The 24,503-nt window shown below is 44.5% G+C and overlaps 1 protein-coding gene across 1 annotated transcript in view; it reads left to right on the top strand.

Moving 5' to 3' along the window:
• THADA (THADA armadillo repeat containing) overlaps positions 1 to 24,503 on the top strand; it is a 579,731-nt gene that overhangs the window by 162,886 nt on the left and 392,342 nt on the right. Inside the window, exon 23 of the mRNA XM_044289288.1 lies at positions 22,919 to 23,051. Within this exon, the coding sequence (XP_044145223.1) occupies positions 22,919 to 23,051 (133 nt within the window). The remainder of the gene's footprint in view (positions 1 to 22,918; positions 23,052 to 24,503) is intronic.

Genomic DNA, 24,503 nt, shown 5'->3' on the forward strand with positions numbered 1-24,503 from the left:
ACGCCGTCCACAGATCCCCCCTCTCCATAACTGCGCCGTCCACAGATCCCCCTCTCCATAACTACGCCGTCCACAGATCCCCCTCTCCATAACTACGCCGTCCACAGATCCCCCTCTCCATAACTACGCCGTCCACAGATCCCCCTCTCCATAACTGTGTCGTCCACAGATCCCCCATAATAGTGTCGTCCACAGATCCCCCATAATAGTGTCGTCCACAGATCCCCCATAATAGTGTCGTCCACAATTTGTTTTAATATGGCCTTTGAACATAATTTTTCAAGTAAGATCATATAAACCTCTCTGTTTTGTAATTTTGTCGTTTTTCCCGATTAATCGTAGAAATTAATCGGCAACTAATCGATTATTCAAATAATCGTTAGCTGCAGCCCTAGATTTTCACGTAGCCCCATTCACTTCTATGGGGCCTGCGTTGCGTGAAAAACGCACAATCTAGAGCTTGCTGCGATTTTCACGTAACTCACAAGTGATGCGTGAAAATCACCGCTCATGTGCACAGCCCCATAGAAATGAATGGGTCCGGATTCAGTGCGGGTGCAATGCGTTCACCTCACGCATTGCACCCGCGCGGAAAACTCGCCCGTGTGAAAGGGGCCTTACAGGGCAATTTCCTGGTGGGCCGATGCCCAAGGGGCCGCCTAAGCCCTTCTCACGGTCGGTCAGTGGAATATTTTGGGGATGTATTTTGTGCTGATGGGGGCAGTATTTTGTGATGGACTGTGGTATTGGGGTGGTATAATGTGCTGCAATATAATATTGCTAGCCCCGCCTACTTGTGTTGGCCCTGCCGTCCATCAATTTGAATCCAACTACAAAACGGGGCCACTTTTAGCATTTTTTTCTAGGGCCACTTTCCTAGTCCGTCCCTGATGGGATGATGTTACGAGAGTTACTGCCTGCAGATGGTGGTTTCTACATCATCAATAGAAGTGTGCAGGAGCAGACCAGTCCAATTCTAGAGCTCATTTATATGCGACATATGCGAAAACTTGAGACATTATTTATTTTCTTGCCGCACCCCATGCCGTGTTCCTACCCTCAGCCATTTATCCTGAGAGCGACCTTTCAGCATGAAGGCTATTCTTGACATTAAATCTGAAGGAACTCCTGATGGAGCCTCCATCGCAGATGCTTATTTTAGTATTAGATTTATAGGCCTGAAGTCCATGTCTCTGGTGGTTTTAGTTGTTAAACTCCGCGTGCGGTAAGGACATTTTGACAGGATCACGTGACTTGCTAAAGTCACATGGCTTTAAAGCGGACATGGCATGTACCAGAAGGGTAATGTTTACATCCTGTGCGCTATTGTAATTTAAAACTAGTAATATAATAAAAAAAATAATAACCAAGCCTAGGGATGGTGCTTATTGTCAGGCACATGGTCCCCGAGGCTTTGAATGTCATGTGACCTCTGACATCAGAAGGTCCTTATGGCGCGTAGAGTTTAGACACTACCCTGGAGGGGGCTATACAAAACTGGAGCAGTTGTGATCCTGCGGGCAGATATTTTTTTTAGGATTTTATGTCCATAATCCCACAAAAACACTATGTTTAGCCTCTGCCCAGCATGTGAAGCTAATGTAGACCTTATATTTAGCGTCTCTTTAAGTTTTGGTCACGTTGATATTTTTATTAGCTTGTTTGTTTTCCTTGGTAATTTGTGTAAGAGCCTCTTTGGTTCTTTGTATGGTTCTTTTCTTTTTCTAAGTCCCTTTTCTCTTTCAGCAGGGCCGGTTCCTGCCAGTGTAAATAATTGCCATCCTCCGTGACCTCCTTTAAAATAGAACGGTCTGGTCAGAGCGAGGATGCATAATCCAGTTGTGTGAAGCTCCTAACATTTATGCCTTTTCCACGCCCTGTAATACGGACGGGGAGGAGCACCTGCTTCAAGCAGTCTTCTCCTCGCCAGACCACAAGATGAATGCCTGTGCCAAACTCATGGGAGTTTTCCAATTCTGTGTCAAAGACAACACCCTGCGTTGCCTTTGCTCTAAAAAGTTTTGGCTTTTATTTCAGGAGTTTAGCGTAGAGGCCCGTCATGTTTATCAGGGCGGTGTGTGCCCTGTGGAACTAAAAGTACCATCATTTCTCAACATTTGGTTAACCTTTCATAGGGTTGGATTCAGAACCCTTAGGTATTAGGCCTTATGCACAGGACCATTATGGTCCGCAAACCATAGATCCGAAAAATACAGGTACCTTTTTGATGTGCACTCCCGTCGCTAGATATTACTATTCCCATTCTTAATATAGACAAGAATAGGGCACGGTCTATAATTTGCAGAACAGGCATATGGATGAAATTAGTGTTCTGGTGTATTTTTTATTTTTGTAGGCCCGTAGAAATGAATGGGTCTGTGTGCTATCCATAAAAAAAAAAAAACATGGGCAGCACATGGATGAAAAATACTGTTCTGTGGATGAGGCTTAGGCTAGTTTCACACTAGCGTTAAGAGATACGGAAGGCTGTTCCGGCATAGTGTGAAACTAGACTCAGTCGTCATGCACACGGCCGTATCAGTTTTTGTGGATACACAGAACACGGGTATCGGCCGTGTGCCTTGTACATTTTTCAGATCGGTACCTCCGGCCCTCTGTTAGAAATGCCCATTGTTGTCCACAAAATAGACAGGAATAGGAAACATTCTATTTTATTTTATTTTTTTACTGGAATGTACATATGAATGTGGACAGCACACCGCGTGCTGTCTGCATCTTTTGCGGCCCCCCCCCCCTAAGGGAATGTGTCTGCATGTGATCTGCAAAAAATGCAGATCGGATGCGGACAGAAAGTATGGCCGTGTACATGAGCCCTTAGCCAGAGCAGAGAGTAGCTACAAAGAAAATCCCTTGCCCTGGAGGTCCTAAAACGGGGCTGGCCAACCTGCGGCTCTCCAGCTGTTCTAAAACTACAAGTCCCACCATGCCCTGCTGTAGGCTGATAGCTGTAGGCTGTCTGGGCATGCTGGGAGTTTGCAACTGCTGGAGAGCCACAGGTTGGCCAGCCCTGTCCTAAAATGTCTGTTCATTCCACGAAAAATGCCTGTTCATGTGAATATAACGTCAAAGATCTCCTGTGGTGGCACTGCAGGGAAACTCAACACTTGCTTACTGGTTTAGCCCGCACTTTATACATGATCGCATGGGATACCAGTTGGAGAGGTGTTCCTGCGCAGTCCGGCGCTATCCAATCAGTGCTGCCATAGTCAGACTGTGAAGGGACACCCCCCCAACTGGTAACACCCAGCTGGACCTTCACTGCAAACTGCTAGTAATTCATTCATACTTTTGAGCAGGAATAATAAAGGAATGGTGCATCATAGTCATAAGAGCAAATTTGCTATTACATGGGGAATACAAGTGGTTACTAAACCAGACCTGTCAGGAGAGGGGACTGGCCCTCCTTAGCACAGTGTGTTTACACTGAATTATATGCAAATGTCAACTGTACCGAGGTTATTGGTCAATAAACTGACTGTAAAGGGCCTTTTATGTTGGTTTTAAATTTTTATCTTTTTTTTCTTTAAAGCTTTGTTTTTATTTGGTTAAATATGGAGCGTCCCAAAGCAGGAATGTTTTCCTTCAACATCAGGACGGCCATTAGTGCTGGCTTCTGTAGAGTTATAAGGGAAGGAGAAGAAAAAATAAATAATAAAAAAAAAAAGCGGGTGGTAAGTGTTTGCTATGACTAGGAAATAAAGGGGCCCCCAGCCGTGGTAGCTTTATTTTTAGATCACCCTCAGATATTTGCCGCTGCCTACACAGAGGAGGCAGAATAGTAACACTGGAACGTATCCGCCGCCTCCTCGGAGGAATTCAAGAGTTCATTGTGGAGAAGGAGGAGGTGAGGCTCAGAGATTTGTAATATGTCTGAGACCTCATGCACACGACCATATTTGTGGTTCGTGTTTGATTCACGGTTTTCGCAGATGGCCAACAGACCCATTCATTGCTATAGGTCCGCAAAAAAATGGACTGCACTCGGATGTTATCAGTCTGCTGCTCGCATCCGTACGCCTGTTCCGTAAATTATAGAACCTGTTTTGCGGACAAGAATAATGTATTTTATTTTTTCAGTGGGTCCCATTAAAATGGCTGGATGCACACGAACTGAATCTGTATTTTGCGGATCGTATACGGTCGTGTGCAGGAGGCCTCATATTGTACATATAGATCTTTATTGGCCAATGCTCAGTTTTCCCAATGCAGAGGTTCAAATCCCCTTTATAGGCATGAAGTTGAAAGGAGTCTCTTAGCAGTTTTGACTCTGCAAAACTGCTGACAGCGCCATGTACAGTGGAGGAAATAATTATTTGACCCCTCACTGATTTTGTAAGTTTGTCCAATGACAAAGAAATGAAAAGTCTCAGAACAGTATCATTTCAATGGTAGGTTTATTGTAACAGTGGCAGATAGCACATCAAAAGGAAAATCGAAAAAATAACTTTAAATAAAAGATAGCAACTGATTTGCATTTCATTGAGTGAAATAAGTATTTGAACCCTCTAACAAAAAAAGACTTAATACTTGGTGGAAAAACCCTTGTTTGCAAGCACAGAGGTCAAACGTTTCTTGTAATTGATGACCAAGTTTGCGCACATTTTAGGAGGAATGTTGGTCCACTCCTCTTTGCAGATCATCTCTAAATCCCTAAGGTTTCGAGGCTGTCTCTGTGCAACTCTGAGCTTGAGCTCCCTCCATAGGTTTTCGATTGGATTAAGGTCCGGAGACTGACTAGGCCACTCCATGACCTTAATGTGCTTCTTCTTGAGCCACTCCTTTGTTGCCTTTGCTGTATGTTTTGGGTCATTGTCGTGCTGGAACACCCATCCACGACCCATTTTCAGTTTCCTGGCAGAGGGAAGGAGGTTGTCGCTCAGGATTTCACGATACATGGCTCTGTCCATTTTCCCGTTTATGCGAATAAGTTGTCCTGTGCCCTTAGCAGAAAAACACCCCCAAAGCAAAATGTTTCCACCCCCATGCTTGACGGTGGGGACGGTGTTTTGGGGGTCATAGGCAGCATTTTTCTTCCTCCAAACACAGCGAGTTGAGTTAATGCCAAAGAGCTCTATTTTGGTCTCATCAGACCACAGCACCTTCTCCCAGTCACTCTCTGAATCATTCAGGTGTTCATTGGCAAACTTCAGACGGGCCTGCACATGTGCCTTCCTGAGCAGGGGGACCTTGCGAGCCCTGCAGGATTTTAATCCATTGCGGTGTAATGTGTTTCCAATGGTTTTCTTGGTGACTGTGGTCCCTGCTAATTTGAGGTCATTAACTAACTCCTCCCGTGTAGTTCTAGGATGCTTTTTCACCTTTCTCAGAACCATTGACACCCCACGAGGTGAGATCTTGCGTGGAGCCCCAGAGCGAGGTCGATTGATGGTCATTTTGTGCTCCTTCCATTTTCGAACAATCGCACCAACAGTTGTCACCTTCTCTCCCAGCTTCTTGCTAATGGTTTTGTAGCCCATTCCAGCCTTGTGCAGGTCTACAATTTTGTCTCTGACATCCTTGGACAGCTCTTTGGTCTTTCCCATGTTGGAGAGTTTGGAGTCTGCTTGATTGATTGATTCTGTGGACAGGTGTCTTTTATACAGGTGACTAGTTAAGACAGGTGTCCTTAATGAGGGTGACTAATTGAGTAGAAGTGTCTAACCACTCTGTGGGAGCCAGAACTCTTAATGGTTGGTAGGGGTTCAAATACTTATTTCACTCAATGAAATGCAAATCAGTTGCTATCTTTTATTTAAAGTTATTTTTTCGATTTTCCTTTTGATGTGCTATCTGCCACTGTTACAATAAACCTACCATTGAAATGATACTGTTCTGAGACTTTTCATTTCTTTGTCATTGGACAAACTTACAAAATCAGTGAGGGGTCAAATAATTATTTCCGCCACTGTAGGTGACAGTGGGAGCAGTCTCCTGATTGGACACTACAGCTGTCACTCAGAACAGAGCGGCGGATGACTTGTTTAGACCTGAGGGCACTGAGCCTGCCTTGACAATCACCCATATATGCTTATGCTGCTCCTTCTGTCACCTATATAATGCTGTCAGCAGTTTTGAGAGGTAAGACTCTGCTCTCAGACTGTTAGGTTTGCCTTCATCTACCTTTATACAAAAGGTGGTCGCGCTGCCAGGTATACGTCTTAATTCACAAGCTCATCTACCACTAGGGGGAGCTTACTACTGGTCATTGGATACAGAACAACGTACCTTTAAAAAAGAAAAAGAAAAAAATGGCCCAGAAAAAAGGTTTTTACCCGTTAAATCCTTTAGTACTATAACTCGACTGCCCTGCTAAAAATTACTGTCACATGTTGGAAAATCTCACGTTCCTTTCTGCAAAATCTGCAGTATATGCTAGTTAGGCCTCCTGCACACGAACGTATTCGTTCCGTCCCGTGCATTGGGGACCGCAATTTGCAGTCCCCAATGCACGGGCAACCTCCGTGCTGCCTCCTGTACGGATCCAGACCCATTCAACTTGAATGGGTCGGCATCTGTCCATTCCGCAAAAAGACAGAGCAAGTTCTATCTTTTTGCGGAACGGAACCCCACGGAAGCACTCCGTAGTGCATCCGAGGGGTTCCATTCCGTGCTACCATTCGGCACTGTTCCGGATTTGCGGACCCATTCAAGTCATTGGGTCCGCATCCGTGATGCAGAATGTACACGGAACGTTGCCCGTGTTTTGCCGATGCGCATATGCAGTCCGCAATACGGCAACGGGACACCTACGTTTGTGTGCAGGAGGCCTTATGGAGATCTGCTTACCGGTCACAGGCCTTGGAAAGGCAGGTGACGACCCCTGTGGGAGCTGTGATGGCAGCGCTCTTGCTTGTCCCCCAGCAGGCACCGAAATAGATGAATGGAATTTCAAACAACTTGAAAGAAGACGACAGATCAAGAACTCAAGTGATTCTTTTAGGTGTGCAAGTGTCTCCTCCAGTTAACCCCTTATGATGCTGCAGTCTGTGCTGCCTTATGTTTTTATTTCCTTCCACTGGTGGTTTCATTCACTGTAGTCTGTAATAGGAGGAGACGCCTCCAGTCTGACTGCACGGCTTGTGCTTCTACAAATCATCCACTCGGATAAATCAGAGTTGCAGTATAAAAACGGCAACCACTCGATCATCTGATATAACTGCACATAAAAGCAACTCCGCTATAGAAAAGGGGAAAGGAATGTGTTATGGAGTTGCATATACAGTCCGGTCCATAAATATTGGGACATCAACACAATTCTAACACTTTTGGCTCTATACACCACCACGATGGATTTGAAATGAACAAGATGTGCTGTAACTGCAGACTGTCGGCTTTAGTTTGAGGGTTTTTACATCCAAATCAGGTGAACGGTGCAGGAATTACAACAGTTTGCATATGTGCCTCCCACTTGTTAAGGGACCAAAAGTAATGGGACAGAATAATAATCATAAATCAAACTTTCACTTTTTAATACTTGGTTGCAAATCCTTTGCAGTCAATTACAGCCTGAAGTCTGGAACGCATAGACATCACCAGAGCTGGGTTTCATCCCTGGTGATGCTCTGCCAGGCCTCTACTGCAACTGTCTTCAGTTCCCGCTTGTTCTTGGGGCATTTTCCCTTCAGTTTTGTCTTCAGCAAGTGAAATGCATGCTCAATCGGATTCATGTCAGGTGATTGACTTGGCCATTGCATAATATTCCACTTCTTTCCCTTAAAAAACTCTTTGGTTGCTTTAGCAGTATGCTTTGGGTCATTGTCCATCTGCACTGTGAAGCACCGTCCAATGAGTTCTGAAGCAATTGGCTGAATATGAGCAGATAATATTGCCCGAAACACTTCAGAATTCATCCTGCTGCTTTTGTCAGCAGTCACATCATCAATAAATACAAGAGAACCAGTTCCATTGGCAGCCATACATGCCCACGCCATGACACTACCACCACCATGCTTCACTGATGAGGTGGTATGCTTAGGATCATGAGCAGTTCCTTTCCTTCTCCATACTCTTCTCTTCCCATCGCTCTGGTACAAGTTGATCTTGGTCTCATCTGTCCATAGGATGTTGTTACAGAACTGTGAAGGCTTTTTTAGAATTCGTTTGGCAAACTCTAATCTGGCCTTCCTGTTTTTGAGGCTCACCAATGGTTTACATCTTGTGGTGAACTCTCTGTATTCACTCTGGTGAAGTCTTCTCTTGATTGTTGACTATGACACACACCTACCTCCTGGAGGGTGTTCTTGGTCTGGCCAACTCTTGTGAACGGTGTTTTCTTCACCAGGGAAAGCATTCTTCGGTCATCCACCACAGTTGTTTTCCGTGGTCTTCCGGGTCTTTTGGTGTTGCTGAGCTCACCGGTGCCTTCCTTCTTTTTAAGAATGTTCCAAACAGTTGTTTTGGCCATGTCTAATGTTTTTGCTATCTCTCTGATGGGTTTGTTGTGTTTTTTCAGCCTAATGATGGCTTGCTTCACTGATAGTGACAGCTCTTTGGATCTCATCTTGAGAATTGACAGCAACAGATTCCAAATGCAAATATCACACTTGAAATGAACTCTGTTCCTTTTATCTGCTCATTGTAATTGGGATAATGAGGGAATAACACACACCTGGCCATGGAACAGCTGAGAAGCCAATTGTCCCATTACTTTTGGTCCCTTAACAAGTGGGAGGCACATATGCAAACTGTTGTAATTCCTGCACCGTTCACCTGATTTGGATGTAAATACCCTCAAATTAAAGCTGACAGTCTGCAGTTAAAGCCCACCCTGTTAGTTTCATTTCATATCCATTGTGGTGGTGTATAGAGCCAAAAATGTTAGAATTGTGTCAATTTCCCAATATTTATGGACCTGACTGTATGTAATTTAGATGGGGGAAAAAAAATCCCTTTGCTAAAGATACAATTATATATGTTCTTTTTGCAGGGCTTTTTTTTTGCTTCAGGCTGCCATTGAATTTTAGCTCATGTATTTATTCAGTCCTATCTTTTCCTTAAGGGGTTCTGAAACTCCAAATCCCATCTATAGCCATAGACTTAAAGGGGTTGTCTCCTAAAACTAAGACACCCTGCCACCCTGGAAGTGTGCGCCGTGCTAAGGCAGAATTGCCCTGCCATGGGACACAGTGACGCTTATCCATTTGTGTTTCTGGTATCTAATGCTGTATGTCACCTGGGCATTGTAATGGAAAGGACTGCCCAGCGCCATTATCCCTAGGAATTGGAGAAGGAAACGAGAAAATCAACTGATTATTAGTCAATCAAAAGCAATAAAATATACCCTAAGTCACTGCTGCAGGCAATCACTGGCCTCAGTGGTCTTGCGCTATATACCGCTATATACCTATATACCGCTACTTGGCTGCAGCAGTCACGTGGAGTATATAGGCATGTCCCTGCTGCTGCCATGTAAAGATTAGCTGGGAGGACTGGAGCATGGCGCAGAGGAAGCGGTGGAAGATTAGGTTGGTGAGTGTACTTTTTGTTTTTACAGTTCCTTGCGCTGGGCATATTTTAGATTAAGTTGTAAAACCACTTTCTAGAGGTTTTCTCGGCTCCTATATTGATGACCTATACTCATGTTCTTGTAGATTGTACTCTTTATCGGTGCTGGGAAGTAAGGTGGTATGGGACAGCTCTTCTGTATAACTTCTAGCAGGTAGGTGGAGTCTGTAAAGATGGGTTCACATCACGCTTTTCCTGTCCGTTTAACGTACACAAAAAAACATATACGTTAAATAGATGCTTTAGAGTCCATTCACGCGTCCGTATGTGTTTTGCGGATCCGCAAAACACGGACACCGGCAATGTTCGTTCCGCATTTTGCAGACCGCACATCGCTGGCACTCTCATAGAATATGCCTTTTCTTGTCTGCAATTGTGGACAAGAATAGGACATGTTCCATTTTTTTTTGTGGATCTGGAAGTGCGGATTCGCAAATGTGGATGCGGACAGCACATTCCGGCCCCATTGAAAGTGAATGGGTCCGCAAAATTGCGGATCGGATGCGGACCCATTTTGCGGACGTGTGAATGGACCCTTAGACTGATACCATAGAGTGGCATTCATCCCCATGGAGTTCCATTGTAAAAAAAAAAAAGTATCCCTTTTTTTTTTCTTACCGGACTGTGCAGGAAACCAGAACGGGGTGTGCTGCGTCTTTGTATCCTTTTTTTCCCCCTTAACATGTACGTCAAACAGAGGCATAAAAAAATTGAAGTTGACCCACCCTAAGCCAAATTTCCGGCTCTATTTTTCCACACTCCAAGTCCAGTTCTGACTCGTGTGCCCAATCCTTTTGTTAGCGGTAAGATAAGCTGCTGCCAGATAAGACTGGCAGCGGCTTTCTCACCTATCCCATTTATTAAATATTCCTGCTCAGTCAAACCGAGCATTCATATGTATGAGAGGATCAGGTGGAGATAGCTGTCAGCCAGACTGGCATTTAGCTGACAGCTCAAACACATCTGGCCAGCGTTAGTCTAGAGCTGCATTTACATGTGACGATGCTCAGGCAGTTATCGGGAACAAACCAGACATTCCCAATAATTGCCTGATCATGAGCGGAGAGGATTTTATATGCAGCAATCACCCCTGCTGTATGAGGATGAATAATCTACTGCGATTGCGCATCACCCTCACAATCCATTGTTTGCCAGCAGCAGATCCCTGTGTAGACCAGACAATCTGCTGCCCAGAAATGGTGCTGCTAGCGCTACATCCACGATGACGCTGCCGTTTTTAAAAAGTTCTCAAAGATAAAAGCAAGTCACAATGAGACTTGCTTTTAGGTGTAATCACTCCAGGGGGTGGCAGAATAAGGGCAGCTCACAAAGAGAACAAACTGTACTCTGATGATGAGGTCTATCAATTATTTAGCAATTAAGTAGTTGTAACGCGGCAGGTGTGGACGCGCTATCACTGAGCAGAGTTCACAAAGGCCACTGTCGGTGTTTTTCATCAGCATTTGTAACCTGGGTCCAAAACACAGAAGAGGCACAAATGTTTCCATCATGCATTTTCTCTGTAGGTTCCACTAATGGTTTTGGCTTACAAATACTGACCATCTGAACTGACCTCTTGAAGTAGTCTTTGTACAGTGACAGCTCACCCAAGTGGGTCAGGAGACACCAGTGCATGACGCCAAAGGGAAAGACAGGAGCTAGGGCAAAGGACAAGCTGAGGTCAAGGCAGGCAGAGCTCATTTAATCTGATAATCGGGCAAAAGGTCCAGGCAGGCAGCACAGTGTCATTACAGAAGTCAGGACAGATAGCACTGGGACAATTCAGTTAACTGGCTGATGTCGGGCACAGGAGGTCAGGACAACACAATAGTGCTGGGACAAGACAATCTGAGATCTTATTGCTCAAGCACTTTTCCATAGGGAAGGCTCCTTAAAAACCCCAGAGAAGAATGCCATTGGCTGGAGACCTATTGGGCTGCATGCATGCTACTCCTTGAAGAGCCAGGCAGAGCATGCGTGTGCTCTACGGGTGCATAGAATAGAAGACCGGAGGCGGGGAGGCCAGAAGAGGCCTACAGTGTGGAACAGGCAGAACTATACACACTCTGGCGGCTATGCCTGCTAGGTTGGAGCAGAGGGACAGCGGTGGCCATGGTCCAACAGCAACACAGTAGTGCGTGAGTGGCGAGTATTCCGGCTGTCTTGCCTATGGGCATGAACCTCCGACACTACACTAGTTAATATGCAGGCACTGATAGGGAGCCTCTCTAGACTATGTGAACTCTTATTTTTGCTTTGATCTGAAGAATCTAAAATGGAGTTATTTTTTTGTGTTAGAGTTATTACAGTTTCATGAAATTAATGACCTAACCTCAGGCTAGGTCATCAGTATCAGATCGGTGGTGGGCTGACTCTCGGCACCCCATTAATCAGCTGTTTGAAGGGACTGCAGTGCTAGTTAAGAGCTGCGCCCTCTTCAGTCTTCAGTATACATTGCAGTGGTGGAGCAGTGTAATTACAGCTTCTTTCATTCACATGAATGGGACTAACAGCTGTAATTACACTGCATCACCACTACAATGTAGACCTCCTGCACATAAACATTAGAGGACGCAGCTCTCTCACTAGCACCGCAGCCCCTTCAAACAGATGATTGTGGGGGTGCAAAAATCAGACCTCCACCAATTTGATATTGATGACCTATCCTGAGGATAGGTAATCAATTTAATAAAACTGGAATACCCCTTTAAATCAGTTTGAAAGAAGCGGCCTCAAGCCAATAAAGACAATTCCACACTCCAACATGTGCCACGGGTGGACCTGTCGTGTATGGCCATATGGCAACCTCTAAGTTTTTTTTAGTTTTTTTTTGTAAAACAAAAGATTTGCAGTATGCCCCAAGGATGTTACAGATTGTCATGTAATGGACCCATACAGTCAAAGAAACCTGCAAAGTGCATTTGCACATAGGCTATGCTGATGAGTGTAGAATTTGTGTTCGTCCCAAGATAAAAACAAAGAATAAGTTCTCATAGTCTTGAACTCTGGACAGTCTAATCTTGCATTCACTCATTTTCCTCCTGCTTCTTGATGATCTACTTTCTGTAGAGGTCAGAATATGGGGCAGATGGATTGGAACCTTTGCGCCCTCTATTAAACCTCCCAAAATCACATTGAAAACCATTGATCTACAGTAGGGACTTTACTATTGATGGCCTACTCCCATACTAGGCCATCAATAGTAATCAGCAGGGGTCCAACACTCCACCCCCCCACCGACCAGCAGTTCTGCAGTAGCTCCGATGACTCGCGACTGCATTGGAACTACATCGCTCCGTCGATTGTGTAATGAGCCGCCTTGGTTACTGCAGCACTGCTTTCGTTCACTTGAACGGGATCAGTGTTGCAGTAACTAGCTCTGTCTACCACACAATGGACAGATTTGTGTAGTTCTGACACAGTCCTCTTCTGGCTTAGGAGCTTCCCAGAAACATCTGGTTGGAGGGGGTGTTGGACTCTCGCCGATCAGATACTGGCGACCTATCCAAAGAATAGGCCATGGAATAGTAAAATCCTGGACAACCCCATTAAGGCTTAAACGGATACAACATAAAATGTGAGACTCAATGGAACATGCCCTAACACAGAGTTATAGTAGAGGAGAAACAAGGGAAAGAAGAGTAGAAGATGATGCGATTAGGATTCACACTAATTCTGCCAGAAAATAGTGTTTTTTTTTTTTTAGCTCAGACCAACCGCCACATGTGAATACACCCTTAGGGTATGTCCACGTGGGATGTACGCACTTCGGATTTGCGTGCAGCTATTCCACAGCATCAAAGTGGATGAGATCCGTAGCGGATAGTCCACCCGTTAGGCTGATCCACAGACAAGTAATTGCTGCATCTTCGAGAGCTATTAGGCCGTCGTGTACATGGAATCTGTGATTATGTACATTTCCTTTTCTAGACTCATTACCGTTTCTCACAGTACATGGAGATTGTACGGACCCATACACCAGATGACTACAAGTATGGGCACACTCCTCCGAATTATTGAGTTTAGGTATTTCTGCCACACACATTTTAAACATGCATTAACACACAGCCAAGCGATCTTCCTAGACAAGCGTTGGTAGTGGTATAGTAACAGGCTGTGCTGAAGGGCTCTTCCATGGGTTGGTTTGTGGAATTTTTGATTTGCTAGAAATTGCCCTGGTCAACTGTAAGCCCTGACTCTGTGGACTTGTCTAGTAGCAGGGGTGGAGTGAGAACTAGGGAAAAACTAAAAAACTAAAAGTGGCTCCATGTTGTAGGCTGGTCCAAATTGACAGGAGGTAGGGACAACTGAAGTAGGCAGAGCCAGCAATACCATAGTGCGGCACCAAATGCTGCCTCAGCAGAACCAAAAACCACAGTTCAGGCCAAAATACTGCCACAGTATGAAACTATCATCGTAGAATTCATGACGGCACCTGTTGGCCAGGTGCATAGGTGCTTGATGCTCCTACATGTATTAATGCTGAGAGCATCAGATCTTTATGTACCTGGCTGGGGACCTTGAGGATGGCTTGGGCCCACTGGGAAATTTCCCTGTAGGGTCTATGGCCAGCCCGTTTCTATCTAGTAGCAGCAACAGCTTAGCCTTAACGCAAACTGGAAGTTGGGCCACCAAGTGCTGAAACACGTTGCACATCAAAATCGCCTACATCCACATATTTTTGGACTGATAATCCAGTGCAGACCCGCACGGCAGTTCAGTTCATAAATATAAGACATCAGTAGAACTGGGTGCCAAGGGAAGACAAATAATGCCACCTACTTTCTTACTACCCCCCACCATACTGGTGATGTACCCAGTTTTCATGCCCAGGGCGTATGTAGGAACAAGCTTTTACTTCTTAGTGTATATAGATCTGTAAACTCTAGTCTACTTCTGCAGTAACGCCATACGGTTTTCTTCTATGCATGTGGTTTGTCTAGATCAGTCAGCGTTTGACAGGCTCCGGAGACTGCTGTATACAGTATAGACCATTGCTGCGTACAGTGGGAAGGCTTCCAAACCACCTCATGTTTATATCATTATAAAATGGAATATAAAGAGACTTCTCTTGAAAATCCTTCTTTATTGGCGTTCTCATGCTGTAATTTTAATGCTTTTCTTTTCTTCCTTTTTTTTCTTCTTCTTGCAGTGGCACGTTGCCAGTGTATAACAGGCTTGCGCCATTTGAATTTATTTTTTCTATGCGCACGGAACAAAATACATTATGGCAAGAGATCAGTTTCTGAAATCAGGCTGGCCATAAGAAATGAAAAAGCCTCTTGTTTGGAGAGATCTTCTGGGAGACATATATTTTTTCATATGCTTCCTTTGTACGGTTTAAAAACTGTGATTAAAGGAAGCTGTAACCTAAGGAATAGGATCGAGGCTTACAGAGAACCCTGGAAAGACGGGCCTTCAGCTGGATTTTTCCAGTGAGCAGGCTTGTATTACTCTGCCGTACTGGGAAGGGATGCCAAAGGACACGGAGAGCCGAGCCTATGATTAAATAGCTTCTCTTCAATTGTCAGAGCAGCCTAACATTTCTTTTTTTTATGTATACATGTGTATGTATTGGATCAGGCATTTTTTGGGTAGTGAAGAATATTTCAGCACGCTCGCATGCTCACTTGTAGCTCTATAGGCTCAGCATGTCTCTTTCTGAAAGGGCTTGGCAGCCAGGAAATAAAGTCAGAGAACTTTTGGACTATGAAGCCTCATGCACACGACCGTTGTTCTGGTCCGCATCCGAGCCGCAGTTTTTGTGGCTCGGGTGCGGACCCTTTTACTTCAATGGGGCGGCAAAAGATGCGGACAGCACTCCGTGTGCTGTCCGCTTCTGTTGCTCCGTTCCGTGGCCCCGCAAAAAAAGTATAACCTGTCCTATTCTTGTCTGTTTTGCGGACAAGAATAGGCATTTCTACAATGGTCCGCCTGTTCCGTTCCGCAAATTGCAGAAGGCACACGGGCGGCTTTCGTGTTTTGCGGATGCGCAATTTGTGGACGGCAAAAAACTGAATAGTTGTGTACATGAGGCCTTAGAGGCCGACAGTAAGCAGGTTGTCCGATTTAGATTATGTATATTACCATGTGGCTTTTTTTTTATTATTTTTTTGCTCAAATTGTCAGGAACAAACAAACGATACTTCGTCAGATATCAGTTGATCAGTAGGATCATTGGGGCAACATGTTTTTGGCAAATTTCAGCAATCTGATTGAAAAGCAATGCCGTTAGATAGTATAAAGCTACACAGCAGATAGACCTAAGGCTTAGGGCTGATTCACACAACCGAGAAACACGCCGTTGTGTCAGGCGCTTCTCCCGAGCCGACCGCAGCTCCCTTGACCGGAGCTGATTGTATCATAATAATTTACGACAGTCCGTCTCTATCTGATCGCTTGGCTTTTACAATGTACTCACATCATCATGTATACAACAGACCTGCGATCAGACTATGATATAGTAGTTTGGGTCGGCTCAGGAGATGCTGTGGCCTTCTCAATCAGATATTGAAGACCTATCCAGATTATAGATCTTTAGTTAAAAAAAAGGCTCAGAAATTCCCTCAAACTCATTTTGCCAAAAATCTGAAGTCTTGTAGTTCCATTGCGAGCTGAGTGATGGTGTCCTCTCAATTCACTTCACAAGCTCAGGAGTCCCAATTCATGAACTCCCAGCCGCTGATTGCTATAGGAAGCCACAGGGGGTGGAGAGAGCCAGGAGCTCATAATTATGAGGACTCCTGATTTCATTCACTGTACTGAGTGGACTCTAGAGCTCGGCTCGCACTGCTCAATACGCTTTTTTGCAAAAGGACTGGGTCAATCCAAGTAAGTGACCTAGAGTTGTGTTCGAGGTCTCGGTCATCCCGTTTATGCTCCCTTTAGATAGGACAGCATAACATTGGTGACAGATTCTGTTTAACTGTGGTCCACTCCACCATAGACTTCCTAGGAATTGGACTGCTCTTCAACAAAATCTGCTTCTTCAGTACCTTGTATCATCCTAGCTCAGGGATGGCAACCTGAGGCTCTCCATCTGTTGCAAAACTACAACTTCCAGCATGCCCAGACTACCTACAGCTATCAGCCTGCAGAAGGGCATGGTGGGAGTTGTAGGTTGGCCATGCCTGTCCTAGGTCTACGTTAATGCTTAAGATTTATCTTGAATCTTCCTAGGTCTACTTGAATACTTAAGATTATCACGTTTTATCATATTCAGTTTTGTCTAGAATATCTTTAAACCCCAAATACTGTGCCTGATACACCCCTCTGCACAGCTCCAGCCATTCATGAGATTGTTGTATTAGGCTGAAATGCGTAAGCTTAGATATTAAGCACATCCTGGGAAGACGGCTCCAAGAATTAAAGTGAAGAACAGGGGAAAGAAAACCAATTCATGTTGGACTAATATTTTCAAGCACTGGCTTGCACTGGCAGGGAAGGGCTTAAGCCTAAAGCTGTCTAAGCACACAGGCTTTGGTTCTGCGGTTTAACTGTGTAGCGTCGGATCTCCCCATTCATTCCTATACATCTGTCATGGGCACTTCCTAGACCAGAAATGGTTAACCGGACAGCTTTGTGCAGAAAAGTTCCTGTCTCATCTAACACAGAAGAGGGGGGGCTCTTTCATCGACCTCTTATGTAATCACAGATTTTGTTTTCTCTATATTGTGGTTTTACAAAAGGCAAGTTCATAGTAACATTTCAGCCTGCAGCAAACTCTGGAGGAATCTGCCGGCTTTGACATACTCCAAACTTTCTCCTTTGTCTGTTTCCATTTGGCGTGTACCAGACAGACTTGTTGTCATAAGTCTTCAGCGTCCGTACCACCGAGGGCTGCTGGAAAAAAAAAAAAAAAAAAGGAAATGCCCGATGTGCTGAATTTGTGCTAATGAAGGCTCAGTGTGAACCTTCTCCCTCATTGTTCTCCTGCAAATGATTAGACAGTAATTATTCCCTGGCAGTTCTTCTAGATGTTTCTAGGTTAAGGTCACGGCTACAGAATTCATAGCCAGGAGAGATAAGTTAGACTTTCTATATATTTCCACTGTGTGTTCTAAAAGCTCTGTTAACTCTGCATTCACATTTACGGCGCCAACTTTTTGGACCGTATGCCGTTCCGTTGCATATGTCCCCCCACTGAATTCAAACAACCTTGCTTTATAGCAAAGCATAGCTAGCATAGCGTAGCTTTGGAGGCTTCTGTGAGAGATTATCCTCCGACGTGTACATCCTGCAGAAGGCTCCGACGTAAGCCGCTACTGGCACCCGATGTCAGACGTTGCCCGTGGACTCTTATTGCGGTTACCCACTGTATAGGTAAGGGCAGTATGCAGTAGAAAATAAGGTATGTTGATGCACGCCACCCAACATTGTCCTTGGAATAGAGCCTGCTGGATGTATAATCTAAAAGTAGGGCTCATATGAAGTCTACACGGTACCGGGACTAACTTTTTGAGTATATGAAATTCTGTTCTGTGACATACCGCTAAAATCTATGCCAAAAAGACAATCTCTAGTACTTTAGGACTATTTCAGGCTATGGATGCATCATGGTATGAACATAGCCTTAGTGGTAGCCCTAAAGGCGTTTTCCAAAGATTTTACAATTGACGTATTCTCTGGAAAAGCAGTGTTAGGGTCCGAAAACCCCTCAAACTCCTAACTTGCACTGAGGAGGAACAGAGGGCTTTGGTTCCTTGATAATAAAATCTGCCTTGCTTTTCTTTGCTGTCACTAAATCAATCAGAGACCTGAAGGTCCAGTTATAATTTTATGTGAGCCAACAGGATTAGTTGTGATCCAGTTAAACCAGATCTGTATTAACAAAGCCTAAAGATACTGATATGTATTAGTCTAGATTGCATAAAAACAGATGATTGCAACCAAAACGATGGTCTGGTGAAATTTAGGCAAGTGATGATGGACCATGATCATCTGAAGGGAGGCATGTTGGAAATTTTCACTTGATCTTAAGATAGTTTGTTGGTCGACAAAAAAATCATTCTTTGGAAGATTTTTGGTCTATCTGCTGGTGTCATTGAATGTAGGCAGTCTGAACAACTGTAATGGTCAATATGGACTACAATGTTCATGACTGTCTCTGCTTCAACCTGCTTTTGCTAAAGTATATGGCTACCTTTAGTGCAGCCGTACACCTTAGACAGCAATCGGCCAAACACTCCTTTTGTCAACAGCTATCTCTCTCGGCCCATTCATACACATGCACACTCAGCTTGGCCAAACATACATGTTTTCTGAGGTGGGAGAGGGGAGGAATCTGTTGCCAGACATCTATTGCTGTGACTTATCTTCCCAAGAACAAAAGGCTCCAACATGCCTAGTCCTTATACCCCCTGGTATCTGCCAACTAGAGTGAGTCAGTAGGCACTTATCCACTTAAAGAGGACCTTTCACCAGTCCTGACATCCCTGTTGTAATAGCTTCATGCATTCCCGATGTAAAAACAATTCTGGAGCATCTATGCTTATGGCTCTATGTTGTGCCATTCCTTTATTATTTCTTCTAGAAGTTATGAAGGAATTACTAGCAGTCTGCAGTAAGGGTACAAAGGGGTAGTGACCAGTTTGGGGTGTGTCCCTGCACAGTCTGAAAATGGCAGCACTGATTGGATAGTCAGACTGTGCAGGTACACCCCCCCCCCCCAACTGGTTACCTCCCCTCTGTACCCTTATTGCAGACTGCTAGCTATTTATTCATAACTTCTAGTTGAAATAATAAAGGAATGGGACAACGTAGAGCCATAAGAATAGATGCTCCAGAATTGTTATTACATGGGGAATGCGTGAAGCTATTAAAACAGGAATGTCAGGAGCAGTGAAAGGTCCTCTTTAGGATGGTTGGCCAGTCCCTCCAAAATTGGTGGAGGCAGCCGACATTTAACTAACACGTATGGTCAGCTTTAGTCAAACGCAATATATATACAGAGGATTGTACAGTTTTTGGACGTGCACGCAACTAATCTGAATTGCACTTAATAAATTTATGTTTTAGGGCTATGAAAACCCTAGAAATCCTCTGATCTTTCCTCCATTGTATCCTGTTACCTCTGATACATAAATGGTTGTGGAAAAAAGCCGCAGTAAATATGTACATATGGAAAGCAGTCACCATGACTTGTGGATTTTGGGCGAAACGCTTGTAACTCCAGCTGCCTAATGGAAGATGTGACTAAAGATATAACGGTTCACGGTAGATGGTAGATATGTTTTCAATGGCTGAACAGGCAAGCCCAAGGAAGATCGAATATCCTTGTGTCAGACCCCCAAACAGCCCCCCTGTCAGAGCGCTCCACGTCTGAGAACAGGTCTGATCACGCAGATTTCCTTTGGTCGAGCGAGAAACTTGTTTTCAATTACGTATACATTGAAAATTGATTCTAAGTCAATATTACCAGGAGGAAATTAAATTAGCAGGTTTGAAATTAAATTTAAATAAATTTTAGTTTAAAAGAAAATGCAATAAGGGTGAATTCACGTATCGTGGCAGCGGGTATTTGTTTTGGTACAACACTATGTATTATGTTGTGTATTTTATTGTATTTTATGCTGTCATTATGAACTATTAATACAGTATGCTGTATAAAGTTATTATTTGCAATAACTTTTACAAATTTGGACTGGCCATGGAGTTGTGTGCGTAACAGCGTTACATAAGGGGCATCATAAGATGGGTACAGGGGCTCTTATGGGGAAGAAGCTGACAGACAGTTGTCTCCACCCAAACGGACGGGACATGACTGAGTTTTGCAAATTTTCTCTCTTCCATGAGAAAGGTGTAGCGCCAGCTGTGGAGGTGCAGTAGCTAACCTATAGTCAATGTCCGACCGACCCTTTGATAGGCCTTTCAATATGGCTGTTCCATTTACACGACTGTATTTTCGCAATTTTTTGGATGCTGACCTGTTTATTTAATTGGGGTTACAAAAGATGTGTACAGCACATCGTGGGATGTTTGTCCATTCTGTGGCCCGGCAAAAAAAATTGTACGTTGGTTCCATTCTTCGTGGTCTTCTTGGAAAGGAAAAGGAGACACATCGTTTGGGAGAAGACTGTTGGTTTGGGTATTATCCATAGCCATGTTGAAAGACCTGTTAAAAGGTTAGACTGTGTTATTCCCTCTTGGTAGAGAGCTAATCTGCATATCATTTTCCACATGGAGCATTGCCTGGCCTATAAGACTCCCTGTCCACAAGGAGAAACAATATCTCCCATGTCCGTTTTAGACGCTATCTTCATTCAACCAAGAGGACTGTACGCAGGGCTCCTACTGATTTTTATTTTTATTTTTGGTGATTGATTGGATGAGCAGAAGACCCTTCTTCATAACTCCAATTACAGCAGGCATGGCAGCTCTGCAGCACAGACTTCTGCTGACATATGATCTACTGTTCGGATGTTGTTATTTGGACAGATCTGTGCTTTACATAAACAAAAGCAAAACGCATAACCAGTTCTGGACTCCAGATCCAGCCGTCAGTCCTGCAATCCTGCTTCATCCAAAAACTGTCCAGGGTGAATAAAACTTCTCCTTTTATTAGTACATATTAAATACCCATCTTTGGACTCTGCATCACTTTAACCACTTAATACACTGCTGACGCATTTCTGATGCACACTGCGTCCTTAGTCATGGCGTGCTTTACTTTACTCTGACGTAGATTAAAGGTTTTGACGTGGACTACATCCTTGTACACTTTTTTTTGTGTGGCACGCTGCACTTTTTATGCACATGGTTGAAGAAAGTCCCATTCCTCGACTTTCAGTAAAAATCTGATACTTAAAGAGGACCTTTCACCGATCCTGACATTGTGAACTAAGTATACAGACATGGAGAGCGGCACCCGGGGATCTCACTGCACTTACTGTTATACCTGGGCGCCGCTCCGTTCTCCCGCTATGCCCTCCGGTATCTCCGGTCACAAAGTTATCGTAGGCGGAGATTTTGGTCACTAAGTTATAGTAGGCGGAGTCTGCCCTTGTTCTGCTCTAGCGCTGGCCAATCGCATCGCAGAGCTCACAGCCTGGGAGGTTATTTTCTCCCAGGCTGTGAGCTCTGCGATGCGATTGGCCAGCGCTACAGCAGAACAAGGGCAGACTCCGCCTACCATAACTTAGTGACCGAAGATACCGGAGGGCATAGCGGGAGAACGGAGCGGCGCCCGGGGATAATAGTAAGTGCAGTGAGATCCCCGGGCGCCGCTCTATAGGTCTGTATTCTTAGTTCACAGTGTCCAGATCGGTGAAAGGTCCTCTTTAAGCTACTTTCACACTTCCAATTTGTCCCCATTCATTGTTAATGGGGACCAAACTGAACAGAATGGAGTGCTCCAAATTACATTCTGTTCTGTTTGGTTGCGTTCCCATGCCGGACAGAAAAATGCTGCAAGCAGTGTTTTTTTTGTCCGGCATGGGATGCAGAGCAAAATGGATCTGGCATGACACACAATGTAAGTCAACTGTGCCGGATCCGTTTTCTTGGACTCAATAGAAAACGGATCCGTCCCCTATTGACTTACAATGGTTTTAAAGCCGGATCCATCATGGGTATTTTAGAGGTAATACAACTGGATCCATTCATAACGGATGCAGTCGGTTGTGTTATTAATAATGGAAGCATTTGTGCTGAACCCTGCCGGATCAGGCAAAAACACGTATGTGAAAGTAGCCTTACTTACTGCTTCCCTCTGCTACACAACATGCGTGTATCGCATACAGAACTTGCCATATTTTACATATCGTACTCCTATTGAAAGACTGTCTACACTACTCTTCTAAATAGTGTGCCCCCCCCCCCCCAAAAAAAAAAAAAAAAAAAAGAATCCATTGTTTTTTTTTCTTGTTTGTTTTTTTTTTTAAATCATATATCTATGTTCCTCTGTTCTAGTATTTCCTCTATAACATAAATTCTAGAATACAGTTTATGAACCTGGAGGCTCAGGATGAACACTAGGAGGGATTTTCAATAGACCCTGTGAATACATTATACATAAATCCTATAGTCGTCATCATCATCTATGAAACCACTGTTTAATGGATAAAGTGTCTGCAGTTCCCTCCATCGCCACAAGCTTATCTTCCCTCTCATCAGCCCTTGCCCCTGGCTAGTATACCATGCACATATGCAATGTTATTAATGACTGGTTTGTAGATCAGGCCACGTTGCATTGTGGGATGTATGGTTTTTAATTGTATCCAGTATTCGTGGAAATTTAAACCCCTGGACCTCCCTATACCTGAAAGCAGGTCTGGCCGTGAATGGTTTGATTGTTTTAAGAGCAGCTTTGGGTCTGTGTTTGAAGTGGTGTAGCGTGGTTTTAATAAAACCTTACTGCCCTCCGTGACCTCCTCAACTTGTTTGATTCTTTCAGATGCAAGGAGGAGAGTCTGCGCTGCCTGCCACGCCAATGGTTATGCAACGTCTTGGAGGAAATTAAATCTAGCGATCCGTCTTCTCGGCTCTGTGCAACCAGACGCAGCGCTGGAATTCCATTCTACATACAGGTACTGAGCAAGCCGAGGGCCACTTACTTTACGGGATTTAATGGACCAAGCAAAAGGACCTGCGTCTGCCCTGTTGAATTTCTTAAGAAAAACTTGGGACAATGTTTTACGTCTTGTTTCTGAGCATAAAAGACTCATGGGCTTTTTCCAGATCAGAAATTGCGTGTGTTTAAAGTAGTATTCCCAAATAGTCTGAACATTGATTGGATGGGGTCCGAACGCGATGATCCAGAGAATTAAAGGGGTATTCCAGTTACAACAGTCATGAATATAGAACGACTGTTTGATGTTTGAGTGACGGACCGCTGGGACCCCCATTGATCAAAATAATGGGTTTCCTGTCCCCCTATATAAATAGCAGGGGATGGTCGAGCATGCACACTGCCCCTCCTTTCAAAGTGTTTGGGACTGCCAGAAGATTGCTGTACTCCACCAGTCCCATGAATATAAATGGAGTAACACCCCCGTACTCGACCATCCCTGCCATTCATTTGGTGGCACATAGAACCCCTGGAGGTTCCAGCGGTTGACCCTCAATGATCTAACAGTTATTGCCTAGCCTTCATTCTGAGGATTGGGGAAAATCTCAAGAGCCGAGTGTCCACAATAAACAACAGATGGTACTGCCTAGCCGTATGTCACCACTTGTATTAATGGGAAATCTCCCATAATAGTGCGTCAAGGGTAGTTGAGGCACCTTAACATACTATAAGGCTACTTTCACACAAGCCTTTTGGCTTTCTGTTTCTCAGATCCGTCATGGGCTCTCACAAGCGGTCCAAAACGGATCAGTTTTGCCCTAATGCATTCTGAATAGAAAACGTTCCGCTCAGAATGCATCAGTTTGCCTCCGATCTGTCACCATGCTGCTCTGGAGGCGGACACCAAAACGCTGCCTGCTGCGAAACGGATCCGTCCTGACACACAATGTAAGTCTATGGGGACGGATCCGTTTTCTCTGACACAATCTGGCGCAATAGAAAAGTGATCCGTCCTCCACTGACTTTCAATGGTGTTCAAGACGGATCCATCATGGCTATAGAAGACATAATACAACCAGATCCGTTCATGACAGATGCATGCGGTTGTATTATTGTAACGAAAGCGTTTTTGCAGATCCATGACGGATCCGCAAAAATTGCTAGTGTGAAAGTAGCCTTAGGGGTAGCAGTACCTGTGCCATAACCTGCAGGAGGATGCCTGTAATACACAGTTGCACTTACAACTGCAGTTAAAGGGCATCTGTCAGCAGATTTGTACTTATGACACTGGCTGACCTGTTACACGGGCACTTGGCAGCTGAAGGCATCTGTGTTGGTCCCATGTTCATATGTGCCCGCATTGCTGAGAAACATGACGGGGGCGTTGCTGTTACACTTAGAGGCTGTACTGTCTCTGAAACTGCCGAGCCCTCTGCACTTTGATTGACAGGGCCACGGCAGTGAAAACATC

This window comes from Bufo gargarizans, chromosome 4 (assembly GCF_014858855.1).
Source record: "Bufo gargarizans isolate SCDJY-AF-19 chromosome 4, ASM1485885v1, whole genome shotgun sequence".
Taxonomy (NCBI): domain Eukaryota; kingdom Metazoa; phylum Chordata; class Amphibia; order Anura; family Bufonidae; genus Bufo; species Bufo gargarizans.